The 22,957-nt window shown below is 32.2% G+C and overlaps 1 protein-coding gene across 2 annotated transcripts in view; it reads left to right on the forward strand.

Moving 5' to 3' along the window:
• Window positions 1-22,957, forward strand: part of LOC134724953 (crossover junction endonuclease EME1-like) — a 52,006-nt gene that overhangs the window by 4,268 nt on the left and 24,781 nt on the right. Inside the window, exons 2-8 of one of the 2 annotated variants that reach the window (XM_063588368.1) lie at window positions 1,541-1,999; window positions 2,874-3,008; window positions 8,270-8,440; window positions 11,080-11,172; window positions 11,397-11,506; window positions 12,968-13,091; window positions 19,198-19,313. In XM_063588368.1, the coding sequence (XP_063444438.1) occupies window positions 1,541-1,999; window positions 2,874-3,008; window positions 8,270-8,440; window positions 11,080-11,172; window positions 11,397-11,506; window positions 12,968-13,091; window positions 19,198-19,313 (1,208 nt within the window). Of the gene's footprint in view, window positions 1-1,393; window positions 2,000-2,873; window positions 3,009-8,269; window positions 8,441-11,079; window positions 11,173-11,396; window positions 11,507-12,967; window positions 13,092-19,197; window positions 19,314-22,957 lie in introns of both variants that reach the window. The other variant, XM_063588367.1, reaches the window with a different exon arrangement.

The raw sequence follows: 22,957 nt of genomic DNA on the forward strand, positions 1-22,957 counted from the left end.
TGCCTAATAAAGACAAATTAAAATACTTTTCTAAGTTCTCCTTTTTATTAGACATCAATCAAGGACAAAAGGTGTAAATCATTTCAATCGGACATATGAATTAAGTTTCCCGTCTTTAACCGAAAATTGTGTATTTCTTAGTAAATTAACTTATTTGAATTCAAATAAATAATAGCACCAAACATAATTAAATAATTCCACGGCGATCAATTTTTATTTGTCACCAACTTGAATATATATTTTAAGTATGTGTATTGAATGCTCCCTTGTCTTATAATTCACTGATCCGAATAGACAGTCACACCTGGCAAGGTGTGCCCGAGAGGCGTGGTTAAATACCGAAGTGCAAATAATAATTTACCTTTCAACAAGCCATCTACGAGTACTGCCACAGAACCGTGAATACACACATCGTATCAACCAAGTCATAGCAGAGATAGTAAAAGGTCAATAAGAGTACACCAACATATTGTCTTTACAGATTATTGTACTTTACTTTATTTACCTTATCAGTCCGAAAATACATTAATTAAATATAAATTTATAACTTTTTGTGTTGTCTACAAAACTAATTCGAATATATACGTTTAACATAGGAAATTTATCTCATGAATATGTACTATTGAACGTATGTGTGTTTTATCTTCTTATTATCGGATGGTTATTAGATAAAGCATTAGTCATCGGCGCGCTTACGATTACGTTAAAATATGAATAAAAACCAAGACTTTTAATGATTGTATTTTAAATCCCGGCATGCAAAAACCAGGAGAAAACGTCACGACCTACAGGAAGTAGTTAATATTTTTTCATTAAATATTGAATTTCTCCTTTATTACTGCACATATAGCGATAAAACTTTGTGAATATATATATTATGTCATAATGAACATATTTAAACCACAAGTAAAAAATCGTGAATTTTCCCTTTAATTTGTGAAACTTCATGCATTGTTATGAAACTTGGACAGAAGCTTAAAATGTATCTTCAAGACCAAAAATAGTACATGTACATGTATCTAAAGAAAAGATTTTAATTTAAATTCTGTATTTTCTGATAAAAGGACTCACACTTTTACACTGACAACAGATCTGAAGCCATTTAACTACTGGTATTGATTTTTGTGGTATTGGCCACAGTGATTGGGATGATGATATATTAATTAATCAAAAGAAAAATAAGTGAGACCAGATTTGGTATTTTTCCTTGTTTTCAACCTTTATTTTTATCTTTTATTTGCCATCTGACAAGTACTCTGCATCTTTATCTTGCACAGGAATGACCTTTCACTTGTCTTGATCAATTGTACATCTTTTTAAGTCAATTAACGCTGAATATTTCATTGAATTTACTCAAACTTAATTTAACACACTATACACTTATATATATCAGGTAAACATGGTAAACAGACTCCAGAACACTGATTTTGATTATGATGAGGAGCTTCCACAATTATCATTGAAACCATGTAAACAGCCTAAAAACATTACTCTTGTCCTTGATTCTAATGAACCAGGTTTTGTTTCATCCATTTACCAGGGAAAAGATTTTAGTAAACAAGCCAGGAAAATTCCATACAGTAAAAATGACTTTCTGTCAGATAGTTCTGACAATGATGTTGAAATGGTTGAGACTTTGTCATTGAAAGAACGCTTGCTTGGGAAGCAATCAACATCTACTTATAAAGAATTTACTAGTAATTTAATTGGAACAAGTATAAAATATGATCAGCAAAAAGAAAATTTAAAAAATATGCATTCAGAAAATGTAATTGAAATTATTGAATGTTGTGATATGGATGATGAATTAAGCAACGAAATTTTTTGCAATAACAGTGATCAGGACTATAGTCAAACCTCTAGTACTTTAAATACAATTGAATGTGTAAACAAAAACAAATCTTTAGACCTAAATCTACCTGGGTTAGAGAAATCTGACAAACCAATCAAGCGAAAAAGAACTACAGAAGAAATTGAGGACAGAAAGAGGCAAGCTCAGGTAGAGAATTTGTTTATACATTATACATGTAATTATATTTATTGTACATGAACACATATATTGATGCAAGCTTCTATGTGCACATTATCCTAAACACATACTGAGCTAATCAGTAATGTTTATGTGTGACCGCATAAATTATTATGTTTATGTGTGAATGCATAAATTATTATCTTTATGTGTAAATGCATTATGCATACATCATTTTGAAAGAACAGTATCAGAAAAATCAATTATTTAAAAAACAAAACATGGATCTTTTTAACACACTTTACAATCAAAAATGTTTTTACAGTGTAGATGTATATATAGTATATTAGCATTGATCAGTTAAGAATCAGAGCTCAGCTATCAACCATATAAATTATGAATGCACAATTAAATAATATAATTACATGTACATTATTATATAAAGTTAATTACTAGTTTTAATAATACATGTATTTTCATCAACTGTACCCATATTTGTTCAGACAACATTGTAAATATAAAGGATTTGACGAGACTGTCATCAAAGTGAGCGGGTTAGCGCTATAAAACCAGGTTTAATCCACCATTTTCTACATTTGAAAATGCATGTACTAAGTCAGGAATATGACAGTTCTTGACCATTTGTTTTGTTATTTGATTTTGCCATGTGATTATGGACTTTCCGATTAGATTTTCCTCTAAGTTCAGTATTTTTGTGATTTTACTTTTTAGAAGAACATTTGTTGTACTCGGGGAAATTAATCAAAGAGCGATAGATTTGTCTTAAAAGAAATTGAGCGGTCCCAGTGTATAAACTACATGTACATCTACACAGAGAACAATAGCTTTTGTATTTATTTTAGTTCTTTCTGTTTGTCAATCTATGAATTTTAATTCTTTTCAGTTGAAAAAAGAATTTGCTGAACAGAGGAAATTAGAAAGGGAGAAAGCCCAGCTTGAAAAGAAAAAGAATGTTCAAATTAGAAAAATACAAGGAGAAAGAAAAAAACAAATGGGGGCTTGGAATCAATCATTAGAGGTATGGGAGCCACTTGTATGTAAAATGTACAACATGTACAAATGAAGTATGAAGTTTACAATTATTTAGAAGTATAATCTTCTTTTCATCTTTGTTGGCAGAGTTAAGACTTAAATGAGAAGTGCTCTTTCTCACCCTGCATGCTTTTTAAAGTATAGGCAAGGCCGTAACTAGGCATCTTATTTTAGTGAGGCAAAATAATTGAGCCGAGCGAAGCGATGCGAAATTTTTTTTTGGAGGGTATGAAATGAATGGTGCAAAATCCTGCATTCTAGGCATTTTTAGAGAGTTTGATAATGTTTTGAATTTGGACACTTTTTATATAAATTATTCATATTTTAAGACTTTTATCAACACCAAATTTTTAACAACTTTATTTAATTTTATATGTATCAATTTGAGTCTGCTGCCAGAATATAGAACAAACAAGAGTTTTGCCAAATTATTCTATGGCCGGTTCAGTCAAATTGTTTCAGAACTTCATAATTTGGTCTGCTGATATCCTTATCGTGATGAACATGGAGGCGATGTACAGGGAGCATGGCAAGACTAAACAATCTCTCGCCACTCATGCATGCTCTTTTCCAAGTTTTCATTCGTTTCAGTGGGCAGTCTATATTTCTAAAGGTAGCATATTATCATCAACATAATGATCAATGTCTTCTTCCAATTCCTTCTCCATCAGCAATTCAGTAGCATCATCGAAAGTAAAAGTTTTGTTTGCAAAAGGGAATTAAGCTTTCTGTAAGCACCATCATGCCGTCGCAGTTACAAAATATTAAACTCGCTTTTATGCTGACAAAGAGTAGACAAACTAGGGATAGAATGAAATAAGATACATGTATATGATTCTATCAATAGAGTAAGTATATATGATATGGGTACAGGGGAATTGGAATGATTTTTTTACGTTTACATGTAGGTCCGTAATTTCAAATTATTTCTGGAAATAATGGATTGTATTTTACTTCCAGAATCTATAAAATTTAGGGGTTACATGCAGGAGTTATATGCAATACTCAGACTCTGTTCACAAAAAAATAGTTTTTTAGAATTATTCTTTCTTTACCTTCAGTGTAGCTTTTCCTTTTTCTGCAAGAGCCTGTTTTAACCAGAGATCCATGATGATTATCATTACTAGGTTAATGTAATCGAGAAAAATCACCCGTTGAGATACTGAGTTATATCCAGGAATAATAGTTTAAAAGGAATGATGACAAGTTATAGAAATTAATGTTGAGACAGAACAACAAATGACTATTATATTTATATTTATGTATAAAAAAAATTAATCAGTGTCGAAATTTTAGTGAGGCAATTGCCTCACTTGCCTCAAGGGTAGTTACGGCCTTGATAGGGTCTACCTACTTTTCATTTACATCAAAACTGTCATACAATTTCCTCATGGAAATAGGCTAGTATAGATGAAATTGCTAGTTGCTTATAGGTGACCAGATTTTTGGCTAAGTAAATATTTTATCCTGATCGCCCAGCAAATCAATTCACAGGTTCATTTTGTTCCTCAATCAAATTTGTATAGTTATTAAAATGGCATTTGAAAAGCTTGCTTACAATTTTGATTTGTATGAAGGTTTTTATAGAGGATTTTAAAATGTCACAAAGTGAAAACATAAAATCATCACTTTATTCTACTCCATAATGTTACATGGTTATAGTCACATGACATGTGATCACCTACATGACCTTTAAAAAAGAATGGGGCCACAATTAAAAATATTTTGGTTGGCCCAAACCCTACCCATAGGTTGAGACAGTGGGTAGGTAGGTAGGCATTTTCTTTTTAGCTCACCTGGCCCTTTAGTGAGCTTTTCTCATCACTTGGCGTTCGTCGTCGTCATTGTAAACTTTTTACATTTTGAACTTCTTCTAGAAAACAAATGAATGGAATGAAACTAAAAATGGCAGGAATGTTCCTTATGAGGTGTTCACCTAGTGTTGTTACTTTGTAGCAGATCCATCATCCAAGATGGCCACCAGCGGGGGACTTAGTTAAACAAAGGATCCTATTGGAAATGCATACAAATGACTTCTTTTAGAGAACCACTGAATGGAATGAAACCAAACATAGCATGAATGTTCCTTATGAGGTGCTGACCAAGTTTTGTTACTTTGTCGCAGATCCAACATCTGGGGCTTAAATTAGAATATTGTTTGTTTGCCTTTTACCGACCAACCCTATAAATTCATTCTGACTGAAAATCTTTTATTTGTATTTACCTGCAATACTTAATTTTGAAATTCAAAGCATTTGATTGAAACCTTTGTTGAAAGTTTTGAAATCATTATATGACCAACGTTGCCCTGTGTCTTTATACTTGAAGAGCAGGGTTCATGTAAAAAAGTTCATCCAATACAAAATTATCGAAGTGTGTTAAAATTATTTTGTAAACAGACATTGTATCCTATGTAGGGATGGCCTTTGGTGATCTGTAGATCAGGATGATAATGTTAACGCTGCCTTTGACCAGCTTTGACATTTTATTTATATCTAACATGAACCAAAGTCCTGTAAATTGGAGAATAATTGGCCGTAAAATTGCTTTGAAGTTTTCTTCACAGACCATTTTATAAATACGATGTCAAATACATGACAATTGAATTTCAAGTCTTGTAGATTTTTATTGGAAACACCGGGACACACAAAAATATAAACACTCAGTCTCTAGGGTTGTAAGTAAAATAAGACAAATGCTTAGTTTTAGCTCTTCCAAATGGTTGCATGATGATGATAATTGGAAATCCACAAGCTGGGCAGTGGCTTTATATTCTAGTCAAACATTCTTTTTATTTCACAGATACATCTCTGATAATTTAAGTTCAAATTTTGATAAAATTGTTAGAGTGTCGGAATAAAACATGATATAGATTGCACATTGTACAGCTGTTTCACAAACCATGCTAGGGAGATATATGATAGTAATAAACCTTTAGTAGAGTTTAGCGTACAAGGTACATAATATTAGTGCAAGTTAAAACTGTTCCAGGCATATAAACGTTGAAAATATATGCCAGACAGCCCTATATTTTGATATTTGAAAAAAAGTAGTGCATATGAATTAACTTCACATTCTACATGCTAATTATTTTTCATAACTTCCTGCGACTATTATACTAATAGTCCCAGAAATTTAAATAATAGTGAAGATCAGTAAAATCATACAAAAGCAATACAGACAAATGTATGATATGCAGATTTTGTATCTTTAAAATAAAATATACCTACCTGTCTACCCATGACAAAAAAAGATACTGAGTCAGTTATTTTTTGGGAAAGAAAAATACAATATATTACCTACCTACCTACCCTGTTTCAAAAAATAGGGTCGGAAAAGGGCTAACAAACAATATTTTAATTAAGAACTGGGGTGACTTAGTTTAACATAGGACCCTACAGAAAATATATACAAATTTCTTCTTTTAGAGAACCACTGAATGGAATAAAACCAAACATAGCATGAATGTTCTTGATGAGATGCTGACCAAGTGTTGTAACTTTGTAGCCAATCCATCATCCAAGATGGCCGCCAGCGAGGGGCTTAGTTTAACATAGGACCCTATGGGAAATACATACAAAAGTATTCTTCTAAAGAACCACTGAATGGAATGAAACCAAACATAGCATGAATGTTCCTAATGAGATGCTTATTAAGTGTTGTTACTTTGTCACTAATCCAATGTCCAAGATGGCTGCCAGTGGGAGGACTTAGTGTAACATAGGACCCTACGGGAAATACATACAAATTTTTTCTTTTAGGGTACCACTGAATGGAATGAAACCAAGTATAGCATGAATGTTCCTGATGGATGCTGACCAAGTTTTGTAACTTTGAAGCCAATCCATCATCCAAGATGGCTGCCAGCGAGGGGCTTAGTTTAACATCTATAGGACCCTATACATGGGAAATGCATACAAAAGTCTTCTTCTAAAGAACCACTGAATTGAATGAAACCAAACATAGCATGAATGCCCCTTTCCTAATGATAAATCCGGTGCTGGCCAAGTGTTGTTAATTTGTAGCCAAATTTTTATCTTTTTAGCTCACCTGGCCCAAAGAAAAAAACCTTCTTCAAATCAGGACAATAAAAGAACTTGAGTAGGCATCTTTTTCTGGGTAGGTAGGGTTAGGGCAAACAAACCTATTCTTTTTTATGGCCTGGCAGTCACTATCATCAAATATGCGGGTTTCATTCAATTTTCATACATTCACGTTCTGTATTGGATATGATTAAATACAACTTGCAGGCGCAACATTACACAGACGAATGATTTTTATTTGCATATATCGCTTTTATTGCAGTTTTTGTTGAGCCTTTGACTTTAGTTGAAAAAGCGAGACATAGCGATCCTACATTCTGTCGGCTTCGGCGGCGTCCACAAATATTCACTCTGTGTTTAAAGTTTTTAAAATTTGAATAACTTTCTTAATCTTTCCTGGATTTCTTCCAAAATTGGACAGAAGCTTGTTTATGATCATAAGATAGTATCCAGAAGTAAATTTTGTAAAAGTAAAATTTCTTTTTTTAAGGTATTTTACTTATGAATGGACATAGTTTTTCTGCCTGGAAATATAACATTCACTCTGTTGTTAAAGTTTTTTAAATTTTAATAACTTTCTTCAACTATCCTGGTTTGGTACCAAACTTGGACAGAAGCTTGTTTGTGATCATAAGATAGTACCCAGAAGTAAATTTTGTAAAAAAAAAAAAAATCCTTTTTTTTGTATTTTACTTTTAAAGGACTTAGTTTTTCTGCTGGGAAACATTACATTCACTCTGTGGTTAATGTTTTTTAATTTTAATAACTTTCTTATACTATTTTGGATTTAAACCAAACATGGGCAGAAGCTAATGTTTATGATCAAAGCTAGTATCTCGAAGGAAAATTGGTTTTCTTCCAGTTAACATTACATTCAGTCTCCAGTTAAAATTTTTAAACATTTATGAACTATCCTAGATTTTTACTGAACTTGGACAGAAGCTTCTTACAATCAAATGTCAGATAGTATCAACGGGAATAATTTATTGATTTTTTTCCTCATTTTTGAGGAGCCTGCGATTAACAAAAAGAGTAGGCGAGACACTGGGTTCCACGGAACCCTTACAAATTTTTCATATCAGTGTCCCAATTATCCAACAACATTGAGCAAAATCTTTCACCAAACTGGAAGTTGGTCTATCTTTATCAATAAGATGAATGTTATCATTAGCTAGACAGATGTCTATCACACTATTTTTTTCAGTTTATGAAAATTGTTTTAGATCCACACATTATAAATGAATGTGGATTAGGAGCAGCCATCTTTAAAGTGGGAGAAGAATTAAAGGTACCTTGTGTTACAGAGGAACAAGGATTTCCATTTACTATATCATGGAAGAGAATGATAACAGAATGGATAGAAAATGGTACTCAGGTATAACTCAATATAAAACTATCAATTAAAAGTCTGAAGTATAAAACAAATCTGATAGAGATGACCATATCAATTCTGTCCGGTCAATTTTTTGATCTCATACATTTTTTATTTGTGAAAAATTATTTTCTAAATAGTTCTAAGTTGCAAGTATACAGCTGTATACAATTGTTTTAATACTTTTCTGCCAATTTTGACATATTTGTTTACTATCAATGTATCATTCTATTATCAACTTGTAGTCTTAATTAACTGCATATTTTGTTTTTACTGTTCATCAAGCATCAAGTAAATCATAAAATGTAAATTTTAGAATGTATATAACATAAAGTTATGAAGATCACTTTGTAGTACTTAATGGTAAGAGATCACTGTACTCAAATCAAGTTATAGCTAAGAGATCACTGTACTCAAATCAAGTTATTGCTAAGAGATCACTGTACTCAAATCAAGTTATAGCTAAGAGATCACTGTACTCAAATCAAGTTATAGCTGCTGGAAGCATACAAAATTTAATGGAACAGATCTTAGAAAGGAGTAGGGGCATTAAGGCCTAGTTTTGGCCCAAGAAAAATAAATGTTTGATAACTATTTCAAATTGGCACATAATGTTTAGAAATGCATTGGGTTAAGAAATATAAATGTAAAATATTAAGATTTTTATCTGATGACGTCATAATATGTACTGTTTTCACAAAAACGATGAAAAATACAGAATTTATGTAGTTTTCTTACTTTATTTCCGTTGTGGAAACACCCTGCGCAGCCGAGAAACAACAAAATAATTTAACAAAAGCTATATTATAACTATTGGCATTATCTCTCCAAATATAAAGTTTTTTCTTGAGTGCGCACATACTTTTCAGTCTAAAATATACTTAAAATTTGATGAAAAAACAATAAAAATCATGAAATTTAACAAAATATGAAAATTAGGTTATGATTTGTTGCCATGGTAACTTGTTCGATGTCAAACTTGTTTGGGTTTTGTTAGTACCTTACCGGTATACCTTAGACAAGTTTTCAGTAATTAAAGAATATGTATGATAACTTTGAAATTTGCAGTAATTTGTGGGCCAAATAAGGGCCTTATTGCCCCTACTCCTTTTATGATGATCTCATTTCAATAATGAAAGAGTCTAGTACAGTTTGAATTTTTGTGGAGCCTGCATCTTTAGTTGCAGAAAGCTCAACATAGGGATAGTGATCCGGCGGTGGTGTTAGCTCACTTTTTAATAGCTGTATATTTTAGTAGGTGGATGCCTTTGGATGCTTCATACTTTGTATATAGATGCCTCATGTTACGAAGTTTCCGTCAGTCACAGGGCCAATGTCCTTGACCTCATTTTCATGGTTCAGTGACTACTTGAAAAAAAATTTAAGATTTTTTGTAATGTTAAATTCTCTCTTATTAGTAGTAATAGGATAACTGTATTTGGTATAGTGTACATTGCAAGGTCTTCATGCCCGTCAGACAGTTTTCACTTGACCTCGACCTCATTTCATGGATCAGTGAACAAGGTTAAGTTTTGGTGGTCAAGTCCATAACTCAGATACTATAAGCAATAGGTCTGGTATATTTGGTTTATGGAAGGACTGTAAGGTGTACATGTCCAACTGGCAGGTGTCATCTGACCTTGACCTCATTTTCATGGTTCAGTGGTTAAAGTTAAGTTTTTGTGTTTTGGTCCGTTTTTCTTAAACTGTATGCAATAGGTCTACTATATTTGGTGTATGGAATGATTGTATGGTGAACATGTCCAACTGGCAGGTGTCATCTGACCAAAACCTCATTTTCATGGTTCAGTGGTTATAGTCAAGTTTTTGTGTTTTGGTCTGTTTTTCTTATACAGTGTATGCAATAGGTCTACTATATTTGGTGTATGGAATGCTTGTAAGGTGTACATGTCTAGCTGGCAGGTGTCATCTGACGACCTGATTTTCATGGTTCAATAGTCAAAGTTAAGTTTTTGAGTTTTGGTCTTTTTTTCTAATTCTATATGCAATAGGTCAACTATATTTGGTGTATGGAAATATTTTATGATCTAATTGTCAGTTGCGCAGGTTTTATTTGACCATGACCTCCTTTTTACGGTTCATTGCTCATGTTGCTTAGTGTTAAGTTTTTGTGTTGTGGTCTGTTTTTCTTAATCTATAAGCAATAGGTCAACTATATTTGTTGTATGGAAGAATTGAAAGCTGTACATGTCTGCCTGGTATTGTCCATCTGACCTTGACCTTATTTTTATATGATTCATTGGTCAATGTTTAGTTTTCTTGGATAATTTTATAAGTTTATGTGACAGTTGTAATAAAGCTTTATATTTAGGACTATCTACAAAATATCAATGATTAGTAAAGAAGGCGAGACATTTCAGGGTGTGCACTCTTGTTATATTTAAGTTTGTAAAATATGTACTTATTTTTAAAATAATCATTGATTTCAGTACTGATTTGATTTGATATTACCCTGATGACATAGCATCAGAGGAAAGAAAAATAACAAGTAGACAAACCAAGAATTACAGAATTTTGCTGGTCAAGACTTATAACTTGGTTCTAATATTAAGGCTGCTATTATGAAGAAGACTTAATTACTAATTTGTATGATTTGTAAGTGTTTTTCTTTTGTTATTTAGGTGGAAACTGTGAAAAGAGAAGTAACAGAAGATGAAGCATTAATCATTTTACCTGTCTCAGACTTTGTTCAAATGGTAGAAAATTCAAAACAGGTACTTATCTAGCAAGTGCTATTTGTGTTTTTGTGCTTGTTCTACAAGCATGTTCTGTTCATAGATTATATTTCAAAATTCAGATAAATATGGCAAATATAGATATATAAAAATCTAACCATTCTAACTGAAATTTACTTTCTTGAATATATATGTTAAAAAGTTGGAAACACCAAATAGATACAATTGAATTAAAACATTCCTGTCATATGTGTTTATTTAAGGGTGGAGGTGATGGAAAGACAACTTTACGACAGTATATACAGATTGTACAAGAGAGGCAACCAAGAATCTCCATCACACCTACTGTCATTGGTTTGGAAAAATATTTCCGGTAATATTTAAGGAGTATTCATTTATTTTGTCTATGGAAGCCAAATCTGTTTCATAAATTTTGTTTTTTAATGCTCCTCAATTGGTATATTTATTAAAATTCAATTGAAAAAAGGTTATATGCATTATGACCTCACTTTTTCTTCCTTAATGCAGGTCACATAAAAGGTTATGATACTTTTCTATTTGATTCAAAGTCATGAGAGACTAGTAGAGATAGAGATTGATACTTACACTTTAAAGGTGTATTGTATTGCATTGTAATAGAGCTAACCGTATAATTCTCTTATCAACATTTGTTATTGAAGCTTCTCTTATTAAACATATGTATACAGTAGACATTTCTGACATGCTGAAATATAACTAATCTTTCATGGTTTTTGTCGAGCCTGCAACTTTTGTTGCAGAAAGCTCGACATAGGGATCAGACAGTGACAGTGTTAGCTTACTTCTTAAAGCTTTATATTTTAGAAGGTGGAAACCCTGGATGCTTCATACTTTGTATATAGATGCCTCATGTTACGACGTCACCCTGTCAGTCACATGTCCAATGTCCTTGATCTCATTTTCATGGTTCAGTGACCACTTGAAAAAAAAGTTTAGATTTTTTGTCATGTTGAATTTTCTCTTATTATAAGTTATAGAAGTTATAGGATAACTATATTTGATATGTGCGTACCTTGCAAGGTCCTCATGTCTGTCAGACAGGTTTTACTTGACCTCAACCTCATTCAATGGATCAGTGAACAAGGTTAAGTTTTGGTGGTAAAGTCCATATCTCAGATACTATAAGCAACAGGGCTAGTATATTCAGTGTATGGAAGGACTGTAAGGTGTACATGTCCAACTGGTAGGTGTCATCTGACCTTGACCTCATTTTTATGGTTCAGTGGTTATAGTTAAGTTTTTGTGTTTTTGTCTGTTTTTCTCATACTTTATGCAATAGATCTACTATATCTGTTGTATGGAATGATTGTAAGGTGCAGATGTCATGTGACCTTGACCTCATTTTTATGGTTAAGTGGTCAAAGTTAAGTTTTTGAGATTTGGTCTTTATCTAATACTATATGCCATAGGTCAACTATATTTGGTGTATGGAAATATTTTATGACCTTTATGTCAGTTGCACAGGTTTTATTTGACCGTGACCTCATTTTCAGGGTTCATTGCACAGTGTAAAGTTTTTGTGTTTTGGTCTATTTTTCTTTAACTATGAGAATAAGGTCAACTATATATGTTGTATAGAAGCATTGTTAGCTGTACATGTTTGCCTGGCATGGTTCATTTGACCTTGACCTCATTTTCAAGGTTCATTGGTCTTTGTTTAGTTATCTTGGTTAATGTTAAGTTTATGTGACAGTTGTAATAAAGCTTTATACATGTTATACTTAGGACTATCAACATAATATATATGATTAGTATAGAAGGTGAGACATTTCAGCGTGTGCACTCTTGTTTTCAGAGATTTGAAGACCATTAAGCAAAGACAACACAGAGAAGCTGTTCTAGCCACTGGAGAAAGTTCACAAACAAAGAAGAAGAAAAACAATATCAATATTATTGTAACACGTATTGATGTTGAAGAGGTGAATTTTGAATTAGTTGAAATTTGATTCACGAGTTCCTTTGTAATCTAATTACTGTATATTATTAGGAGTACCTAAATGTCATTTAATTACTGTTGATTCAGGAGTTCTTTTGTTATTTAACTACCAGTACTGTAGATTCAGGAGTGCCTTTGTAATCTAACTACTGTAGATTCAGGAGTACTTTTGTAATCTTATGCTTGTAGATTAAGTATTGTCTTTATAATCTAACATCAGTAGATTCAGGAGTGCCTTTGCTATCTATTGTACATTCAGAAGTTAATGCTTTTTATTATTGAGAAAAATTGCAACAGGGTTGTAATAGCAATAATTTAAACTGACATTTTTTACATAAATTTAAACAGAATTTTATCAATATCACAAAAATTGAAACACATTTTTGTCTAATCTGACAAAATGGCAAAAATAAATGCACGCAATAATTTCTGAATTGACAGTAACTACAGTAGATTCAGGAGTGCCTTTGTAATCTAAATACTGTAGATTAGGGAATGCCTTTGTAATCTAACTACAGTAGATTCAGGAGTGCCTTTGTAATCTAAATACTGTAGATTCAGGAGTGCCTTTGTAATCTAACTACAGTAGATTTAGGAGTGCCTTTGTAATCTAAATACTGTACATTAGGGAATGCCTTTGTAATCTAAATACTGTAGATTAGGGAATGCCTTTGTAATCTAACTACAGTAGATTCAGGAGTGCCTTTGTAATCTAAATACTGTAGATTCAGGAGTGCCTTTGTAATCTAACTACAGTAGATTCAGGAGTGCCTTTGTAATCTAAATACTGTAGATTAGGGAATGCCTTTGTAATCTAAATACTGTAGATTAGGGAATGCCTTTGTAATCTAACTACAGTAGATTCAGGAGTGCCTTTGTAATCTTAATACTGTAGATTAGGGAATGGCTTTGTAATCTAAATACTGTAGATTAGGGAATGCCTTTGTAATCTAACTACAGTAGATTCAGGAGTGCCTTTGTAATCTAAATACTGTAGATTAGGGAATGCCTTTGTAATCTAAGTACAGTAGATTCAGGAGTGCCTTTGTAATCTAAATACTGTAGATTAGGGAATGCCTTTGTAATCTAACTACAGTAGATTCAGTAGTGCCTTTGTTATCTAAATACTGAGATTAGGGAATGCCTTTGTATTAAATCTAACTACAGTAGATTCAGTAGTGCCTTTGTAATCTAACTACAGTAGATTCAGTAGTGCCTTTGTAATCTAACTACAGTAGATTAAGGTATGCATTTGTAATCAAACTACAGTAGATTCAGGAATGCCTTTATTGTCTAACTACTGTAGTTTCATGAATGCCTTTATAGCCTTACTACTTTAGATTCAGGAATGCCTTTGTAATCTAACTACTGTAGATGTATAAATCCCTTTCCTGTAGTAAAATTCACACTCCAGTATAGTATAATAATCCTGAGAGCCCTCTGATTACCATATTAATGCCTCCTGGATATATTACCTAATGATTTTTAACTGTGTTTTTATGCCCCATTTATTATGCATTATGTTTTCTGGTCTATGTGTCCGTTAGCCGTCTGTTCGTTCCTTCGTCTGTTAGTTTTTTTGTTGAAGTTGAAATCCAATCAATTTGAAACTTAGTACACATGTGCCCTATGAGTTGATCTTTCTAATTTTAATGCCAAATTAGAGTTTTTACCCTTTTTCTCATGGTCAACTGAACATAGAAAATGATAGTGCGGATGGGGCATCCATTTACAAGGGACACATTCTTTTTATTTCAAACCTTACATTGATCTCAAGCTCAGAACTAATATCATACAGAAATTACAATTCCATGAGGACTGTCCTCATTATTTAATCACTTTTCAGCAAAGACAATTGTATATTTTGCCTTTTTTGTTTAGCTTGACATGGGGATAGAGGTCTGGCAGCATCGTTTACTTACTTCTTAAAAGCTTAATATTTCAGAAGTTAGAATACCTTGATCCTTCATACTTTGTATATAGATGCCTTATGTTAAGACATTTCAATCTTTCATATGTCTATTGTCCTTGACCCCATTTTAATGGTTCAGTGACTTCTTGAAAAAAAAGTTCATAGGATAACTATATTTGGTATGTGATTACCCTGCAAGGTCCTCATGCCTGTCAGATAGTTTTCACTTTACCTCAACCTCATTTCATGGATCAGTGAACAAGGTTAAGCTTTCATGGTTTAGTTCATATCTCAGATACTTTTAGCAATGGGTCTTTTATATTTGGTGTATGGAATTGTTGTAGGGTGTACATGACCAACTGACAGGTGTCATCTGACCTTGACCTCGTTTTCATAGTTCATTGGTCAAAAGATCAGTTTTTAGAGTTTTGGTCTTTTTTTCTAACACTATATACAAAAGGTCAACTATATTTGATGTATGGAAATACTCTATGATGTACATGTCAGTCTTGCAGGTTTTGTTTGATCTTGACCTCATTTTCACGGTTCATTGCTTACTGTTATGTTTTTGTGTTTTTCTTGTTACACTATAAGCAATCAGTCAACTAAATTTGTTATATGGAAGTATTGTAAGCTGTACATGTCTACCTGGTATGGTTTTTCTGACTTTGACCTCATTTTCATGGTTCATTGGTCAATGTTTAGTTTTTGTCTAGCCTGCAAGTTTTGTTGCAGAAAGTTCGACATAGGGATAGTGATACGGCAGCAGTGTTAGCTAACTTCTTAAAACTTTTATATTTTAGAAGGTAGAAGACCTGGATGCTTCATACTTGTATATAGATGCCTCATGTTACGAACTTTCCGTCAGTCACATGTCCAATGTCCTTGACCTCATTTCCATGGTTCAGTGACAACTTGAAAAAAAAAGTTAAAATTTTTTGTAATGTTAAATTCTCTCTTATTATAAGTAATTGGATAACTATATTTGGTATGTGCGTACCTTGCAAGGTCCTCATGACCGTCAGACAGTTTTCACTTGACCGCGACCTCATTTCATGGACCAGTGAACAAGGTTAAGTTTTGATGGTCAAGTCCATATCTCAGATGCTATAAGCAATAGGTCTAGTATATTCGGTGAGTGGAAGGATTGTAAGGTGTACATGTCCAACTGGCAGGTGTCATCTGACCTTGACCTTATTTTTATGGTTCAGTGGTTATAGTTAAGTTTTTGTGTTTTGGTCTGTTTTTCTTAAACTATATTTGGTGTATGGAATAATTGTATGGTGTACATGTCTGGCTGACAGGTGTCTTCTGACCTTGACCTCATTTTCATGGTTTAGTGGTCAAAATCATTCCTCAGTAAAGGACCTAAATATCATCCCCCATCAATTATTAATTGGAATGAGTGTCGTAATATCATCCACGACTCACTCCATACTTACTGTATGAAATGGATAAAACGGGAAAAAGCTGACAAAAAATCTTTGGACTCTTTTTTTAATTCAGTAGAGCCAAATACAATGAAAGTCCAAACTATGTATTGGCTTCCGAAGCTACACAAAACCCCTTACAAATATAGATTTATTTCGTCTTCAAGCCATTGTTCAACTACTAAATTGTCTATTCTTCTTACCAGCACACTTGGTACAATTAAAAACCTTATAATAAATTGTTCAAATAAGGCCTTCAAAAATAGTGGAATAAATTACTTTTGGAGTGTCAAGAACTCGTTGGAAGTACTTGATAAATTGCATGCTTATATTGGTGATTTTGAATCTGTTCAAAGTTTTGATTTTTCTACCCTGTATACCACTTTGCCTCACATTCTCATTAAGAAAAAATTCACACACCTAATTAATGGGCATTCAAAAAATCAGAATGTGAATATGTATGTTCAAACTCTTTTAGGTCATTTTTTAGTAGCAATAAACAAAAAAACTTATGTTAATTGGACATGCTTTGATACTATATATGCCCTTGAATTTTTACTAGATAACATTTTTGTTCGCTTTGGGGATTCCGTATATCGTATGATTATCGGAATTCCAATGGGGACTAACTGTGCACCACTTATTGCGGACCTCTTTTTGTATTGTTATGAGTTACAATTTATGACAAAAATAAGCAAAGACCCATCAAAACAACATCTGATAAACAAATTTAATAATACTTTTAGATATTTGGATGATATTTTGGCTCTCAATAATGACGACTTCAGTATGTATATTAATGAAATTTATCCTGCTGAACTTACTTTAAATAAAGCTAATACTAACAATGACCACTGCCCTTTCCTTGATCTTGATATCTATATCACTAACGGAAAGCTGAATACTAAAATTTATGATAAAAGGGATGGTTTTTCATTTCCTATTGTTTATTAGCCGTTTTTAGATGGTGACGTTCCCTTGTCACCATCTTACGGTGTTTATTTATCTCAACTTGTACGATTCGCTCGTATATGTAACAATGTTTTAGATTTTAACGAGAGAAATTTATTTATTACTGAAAAATTATTACACCAGGGTTTTTCGATATCACAAACTAGTCAAAACATTTAATAATTTTATCATCGGTATAAAGACATCATTCGTAAATATATCTCAACATGCAGACTTCTTATACGTTCAGGTATTTCACATCCAATTTTTTATGGAAATGTTCTTTATAAAGCACAAAGGTGTCAGTACTCACCTCAGAAACTTACAAAATCTTTGAATAGACTTATTAAGAAGGGATATAATTACGATACTGTTGTCAAGTCATTAAAGATTGCATATTTTGGCGTTAATATTGAGTCACTGATAAGGTCTTCGCGTCGGAACTAAACACATTTATTCTAAAAACAGGTGTTGGCATGACACGGGTTATGTTCTTCTCATATATGTTATGATGGTATGATACTAAACCCCTAACGGGAAGGATTGTGCCTGATGTTCATATGATGAAATTCTAATCTTTCAGTCAGTTTAATTGAAGTCTGGAGCTGGCATGTCAGTTAACTGCTAGTAGTCTGTTGTTATTTATGTATTATTGTCATTTTGTTTATTTTCTTTGGTTACATCTTCTGACATCAGACTCGGACTTCTCTTGAACTGAATTTTAATGTGCGTATTGTTATGCGTTTACTTTTCTACATTGGTTAGAGGTATAGGGGGAGGGTTGAGATCTCACAAACATGTTTAACCCCGTCGCATTTTTGCGCCTGTCCCAAGTCAGGAGCCTCTGGCCTTTGTTAGTCTTGTATTATTTTAATTTTAGTTTCTTGTGTACAATTTGGAAATTAGTATGGCGTTCATTATCACTGAACTAGTATATATTTGTTTAGGGGCCAGCTGAAGGACGCCTCCGGGTGCGAGAATTTCTTGCTACATTGAAGACCTGTTGGTGACTTTCTGCTGTTGTTTTTTTTTTTATTTGGTCGTGTTGTTGTCTCTTTGACACATTCCACATTTCCATTCTCAATTTTAAAGTTAAGTTTTTGAGTTTTGGTCTATTTTTCTAATACTTTATGCATTAGGTCAACTATATTTGGTGTATGGAAATGTTTGATGATCTATATGTCTGTTACACAGGTTATATTTGACCTTGACCACATTTTCACGGTCCATTGCTAAGTGTTGAGTGTTTGTGTTTTGGTCTGTTTTTCTTAATTTATAAGCAATAAGTCAACTATAGTTGTTGTACTGAAGAATTGTGAGCTGTACATGTCTGCCTGGCATGGTTCATCTGACCTTGACCTCATTTTCATGGTTCATTGATCAATGTTTAGTTTTCTTGGTTAATGTTGAGTTTATGTGACAGTTGTAATATAGCTTTATATTTAGGTCTATCAACATAATATCAACAATTAGTCAAGCAGGCAAGACATTTCAGCGTGTGTTCTCTTATCTTGGTTAAATCTTTTTCTTAGAAACTATAAGCAATAGTTGAACTTTATTTTAGAGTATTTAATTATTGTAAGGTGTACATGTATTTCTCATTTGGCCGTGACCTCATTTTCTTGGATCATGTTAAGTTTATGTGATAGTTAAAAGTAAAGCTTTATATTTAAGACTATCAAAATTATATCAATGGTAAGTAAAGAAGTCGAGACATTTCAGTGAGTGCACTCTTAATATTTGCAGAGCTGCGCTAAGGTCCAGCTTTATTGTTAAGATATAGTTTATATTTGCAGGCTTGTGCTGAGGTCCAGCTTCAGACAGGTTGTGTGGTACAGATGTTGGAGACTACAGAAGAATTAACAGACCTTATCAAGACTTATACTAAAGCTGTAGCAGAAAAACCTGCAAAGTCAGTTTAAAATAATACAATGTCTTTTCAAAAAAAAATTAAACATTTTTTTTTTCATTACAAATTTAATTTATTACTTTCTCAGTTGTAACTCTATCATATGGTACAAAAATCAACCAAAAAATAGTTTCAAAATTTCTTATCTTTCAAATTTGAATTGTTTCATAGGGTATAAACAGGCAATGCAGTCTTTTGTCACTATTTTTGTAGAGCATACATCATTTATATTGTGAAAGCAAAGCATAATAGAAAAAGGAAGATGTGGTGTGAGTGCCAATGAGACAACTTTCCATCCAAATAACAATTTAAAAAAAAGTAAACCATTATAGGTCAATGTACGGCCTTCAACAAGGAGCCTTAGCTATTCCAACTTAATTGTCAGCTTCAACATTTTTATTCTGACAGTCTATGTTTAAAGATTTTTTTATCATTAATAACATTGTCAAACTATTCTATTTTTCCTAGATTTGGACAGAAACTTCTTTATGGCCAAAATACAGTATCCAGAGCAACATTTTGTCATGAAATTTTTTTTTTTTTTTCATGTTTCCAAATTTTATGAAAGTATTAATACAAAATGCCAAAAAGCGCAACATTAAGACAGAGTTAGAACTTAGTTTGATTGGGCATGTTGACTGCTCATAGATAAAGTACAAGGGTTCAATCGGAATCATGGTATTTACAGCATTCAACAATCAACTATTATAGGTTGCACTTAATAAATACACCTGTTTCACAAACCACACCTCTTTTGGGCAGATACATAATATTCATAGATATCTTGTTTTGTTTACATACTTGTTCCTAGATATGATCTCTATGTTTCATCTCATAGAGACATATCTGGGAATATTATCATTATATACACACATGGTTGAAGTGAATTTTGAATTCTGAGAAAGACCCAAAGTGAAGCAAGGGGTAGTATAGCATTTTAGTTTAAATAAGTTCAAACTTGTAGAAGTTCAGGACATAAATGTATATATAAAATAATATGTAAAAATAATATATGCCGCATAGTTTTATGTTTTGACCGTTAAATAAAATATTATAGCATATAAACTTTCCATTCCAGGATATTTTTTTTTACTTCATAGTTAATGTGGCCACATCAATTTATATAAAAGTTCTTGGAACAAAAGCTCCAAAAAAGTGGGCTATCGAGCGAAATTTTTTTTTTTATATACCTATTCAGTTTTGTTAAGCAAGTGGTCTACCAGTGAAGCAAGCAGTACAATTTGTTTTTAAACTATGTGATTTAGAAGTTGTACAATTTGTTAACATGTTATTTCATAAAAAAAAACCACCAAGGAGCAACATATGCGCTAATGCATATAATTTGATTTAATTGTGCATATCAGACTTTCTTATCTCTCTGGCGTTTAGTTAATTGTTTTTATACGACCGCAAAATTTGAAATAAATTTCGTCATATATTGCTATCACGTTGGCGTCGTCGTCGTCATCCGAATACTTTTAGTTTTCGCACTCTAACTTTAGTAAAAGTGAATAGAAATCTATGAAATTTTAACACAAGGTTTATGACCACAAAAGGAAGGTTGGTATTGATTTTTGGAGTTTTGGTCCCAACATTTTAGGAATTAGGGGCCAAAAAAGGGCTCAGATAAGCATTATTCTTGGTTTTCGCATAATAACTTTAGTTTAAGTAAATAGAAATCAATGAAATTTAAACACAATGTTTATGACCACAAAAGGAAGGTTGGTATTGATTTGGGGAGATTAGGTCCCAACAGTTTAGGAATTAGGGGCCAAAAAGGGACCCAAATAAGCATTTTTGTTTGTTTTTGCACCATAACTTTAGTATAAGTAAATAGAAATCTATGAAATTTAAACACAAGGTTTATGACCATAAAAGGAAGGTTGGTATTGATTTTGGGAGATTTGGTCCCAACAGTTTAGGAATAAGGGGCCCAAAGGTTCCAAAATTAAACTTTGTTTGATTTCATCAAAATTGAATAATTGGGGTTCTTTGATATGCCGATTCTAACTGTGTATGTAGATTCTTAACTTTTGGTCCCGTTTTCAAATTGGTCTACATTAAGGTCCAAAGGGTCCAAAATTAAACTTAGTTTGATTTTGACAAAAAATGAATTGATTGGGTTCTTTGATATGCTGAATCTAAAAATGTACTTAGATTCTTGATTATTGGCCTAGTTTTCAAGTTCAAATCGGGGTCCAAAATTAAACTTTGTTTGATTTCATCAAAAATTGAATAAATGGTGTTCTTTGATATTGCAAATCTAACTGTGTATGTAGATTTTTCATTTTTGGTCCTGTTTTCAAATTGGTCTACATTAAAGTCCAAAGGGTCCAAAATTAAACTTAGTTTGATTTTAACAAAAATTGAAATCTTGGGGTTCTTTGATATGCTGAATCCAAACATGTACTTAGATTTTTGATTATGGGCCCAGATTTCAAGTTGGTCCAAATCAGGATCTGAAATTATTATATTAAGTATTGTGCAATAGCAAGTCTTTTCAATTGCACAGTATTGCGCAATGGCAAGAAATATCTAATTGCACAATATTGTGAAATAGCATTTTTTTTTTAATTAGAGTTATCTTTCTTTGTCCAGAATAGTAAACAAGAAATATCTAATTGCATTATATTGTGCAATAGCAAGAATTTTTTTTAATTGGAGTTATCTTTCTTTGTCCAGAATCAACTTAAATCTTTGTTATATACAATATACAATGTATATCCACTTTTTACTACCAACTGATAAATTAAAATAATCTTTACCATTCAGTGATAACAAGCAGTTTTTTTACATCTTAATATTTTATGATGTATTTAAATGAGTAGTTATTGTTGCAAACGCCATTAGAAATTTTAATTGAGATTAGTTTTGGAATAAGGGAAAGGGGGATGTGATTAAAAAAATTGGGTTCAATTTTTCTCATTTGAAATTTCATAAATAAAACGAAAATTTCTTCAAACATTTTTTTGAGAGGATTTATATTCAACAGCATAGTGAATTGCTCTAAGAGAAAACAAAAATTTTAAGTTCATTATAACACATTCATTCTGTGTCAGAAACCTATGCTGTGTCAACTATTTAATCACAATCCAAATTTAGAGCTGAATCCAGCTTGAATGTTGTGTCCATACTTGCCCCAAACGTTCAGGGTTCAACCTCTGCGGTCGTATAAAGCTATGCCCTGCGGAGCATCTGGTTTTTCTTCAAATAAGCTTTGTCTGGGTGGATTTTCATTTAAATCCTTTATTCATTAGCTGTTTGATATCTACTTTGAACTATTCATGCATATAAAAGGTTTAAAAGGATGAGCAGTGAATATTTCTTGCTTTGTACTAAAACATCTTGAGTAAAATGGTCATATTGCTATACATCTAGATCCAAATGTATTAAAGTATTCCCTTAAAATACATGTACCTGTCATCCCAGTCACATGTATTTTTTTTTATATATATTTATTTTATTTTATCAAAACACAATACATGATCATGATAATATACAAAGGTATATAAATTATTCTTTACAATGCAGGTAATACAATTACAGATAATTATAATAAAGTTAATTTTAATACTTCTTACAATTACTAATTCTAAAGAACAGTTGGAGTTTTCTGCTGCAAACTAATTTGTTTATGTTTTGTTTTA

The sequence above is a fragment of the Mytilus trossulus genome, chromosome 7 (genome assembly GCF_036588685.1).
Source record: "Mytilus trossulus isolate FHL-02 chromosome 7, PNRI_Mtr1.1.1.hap1, whole genome shotgun sequence".
NCBI classification, from domain to species: Eukaryota; Metazoa; Mollusca; class Bivalvia; order Mytilida; family Mytilidae; genus Mytilus; species Mytilus trossulus.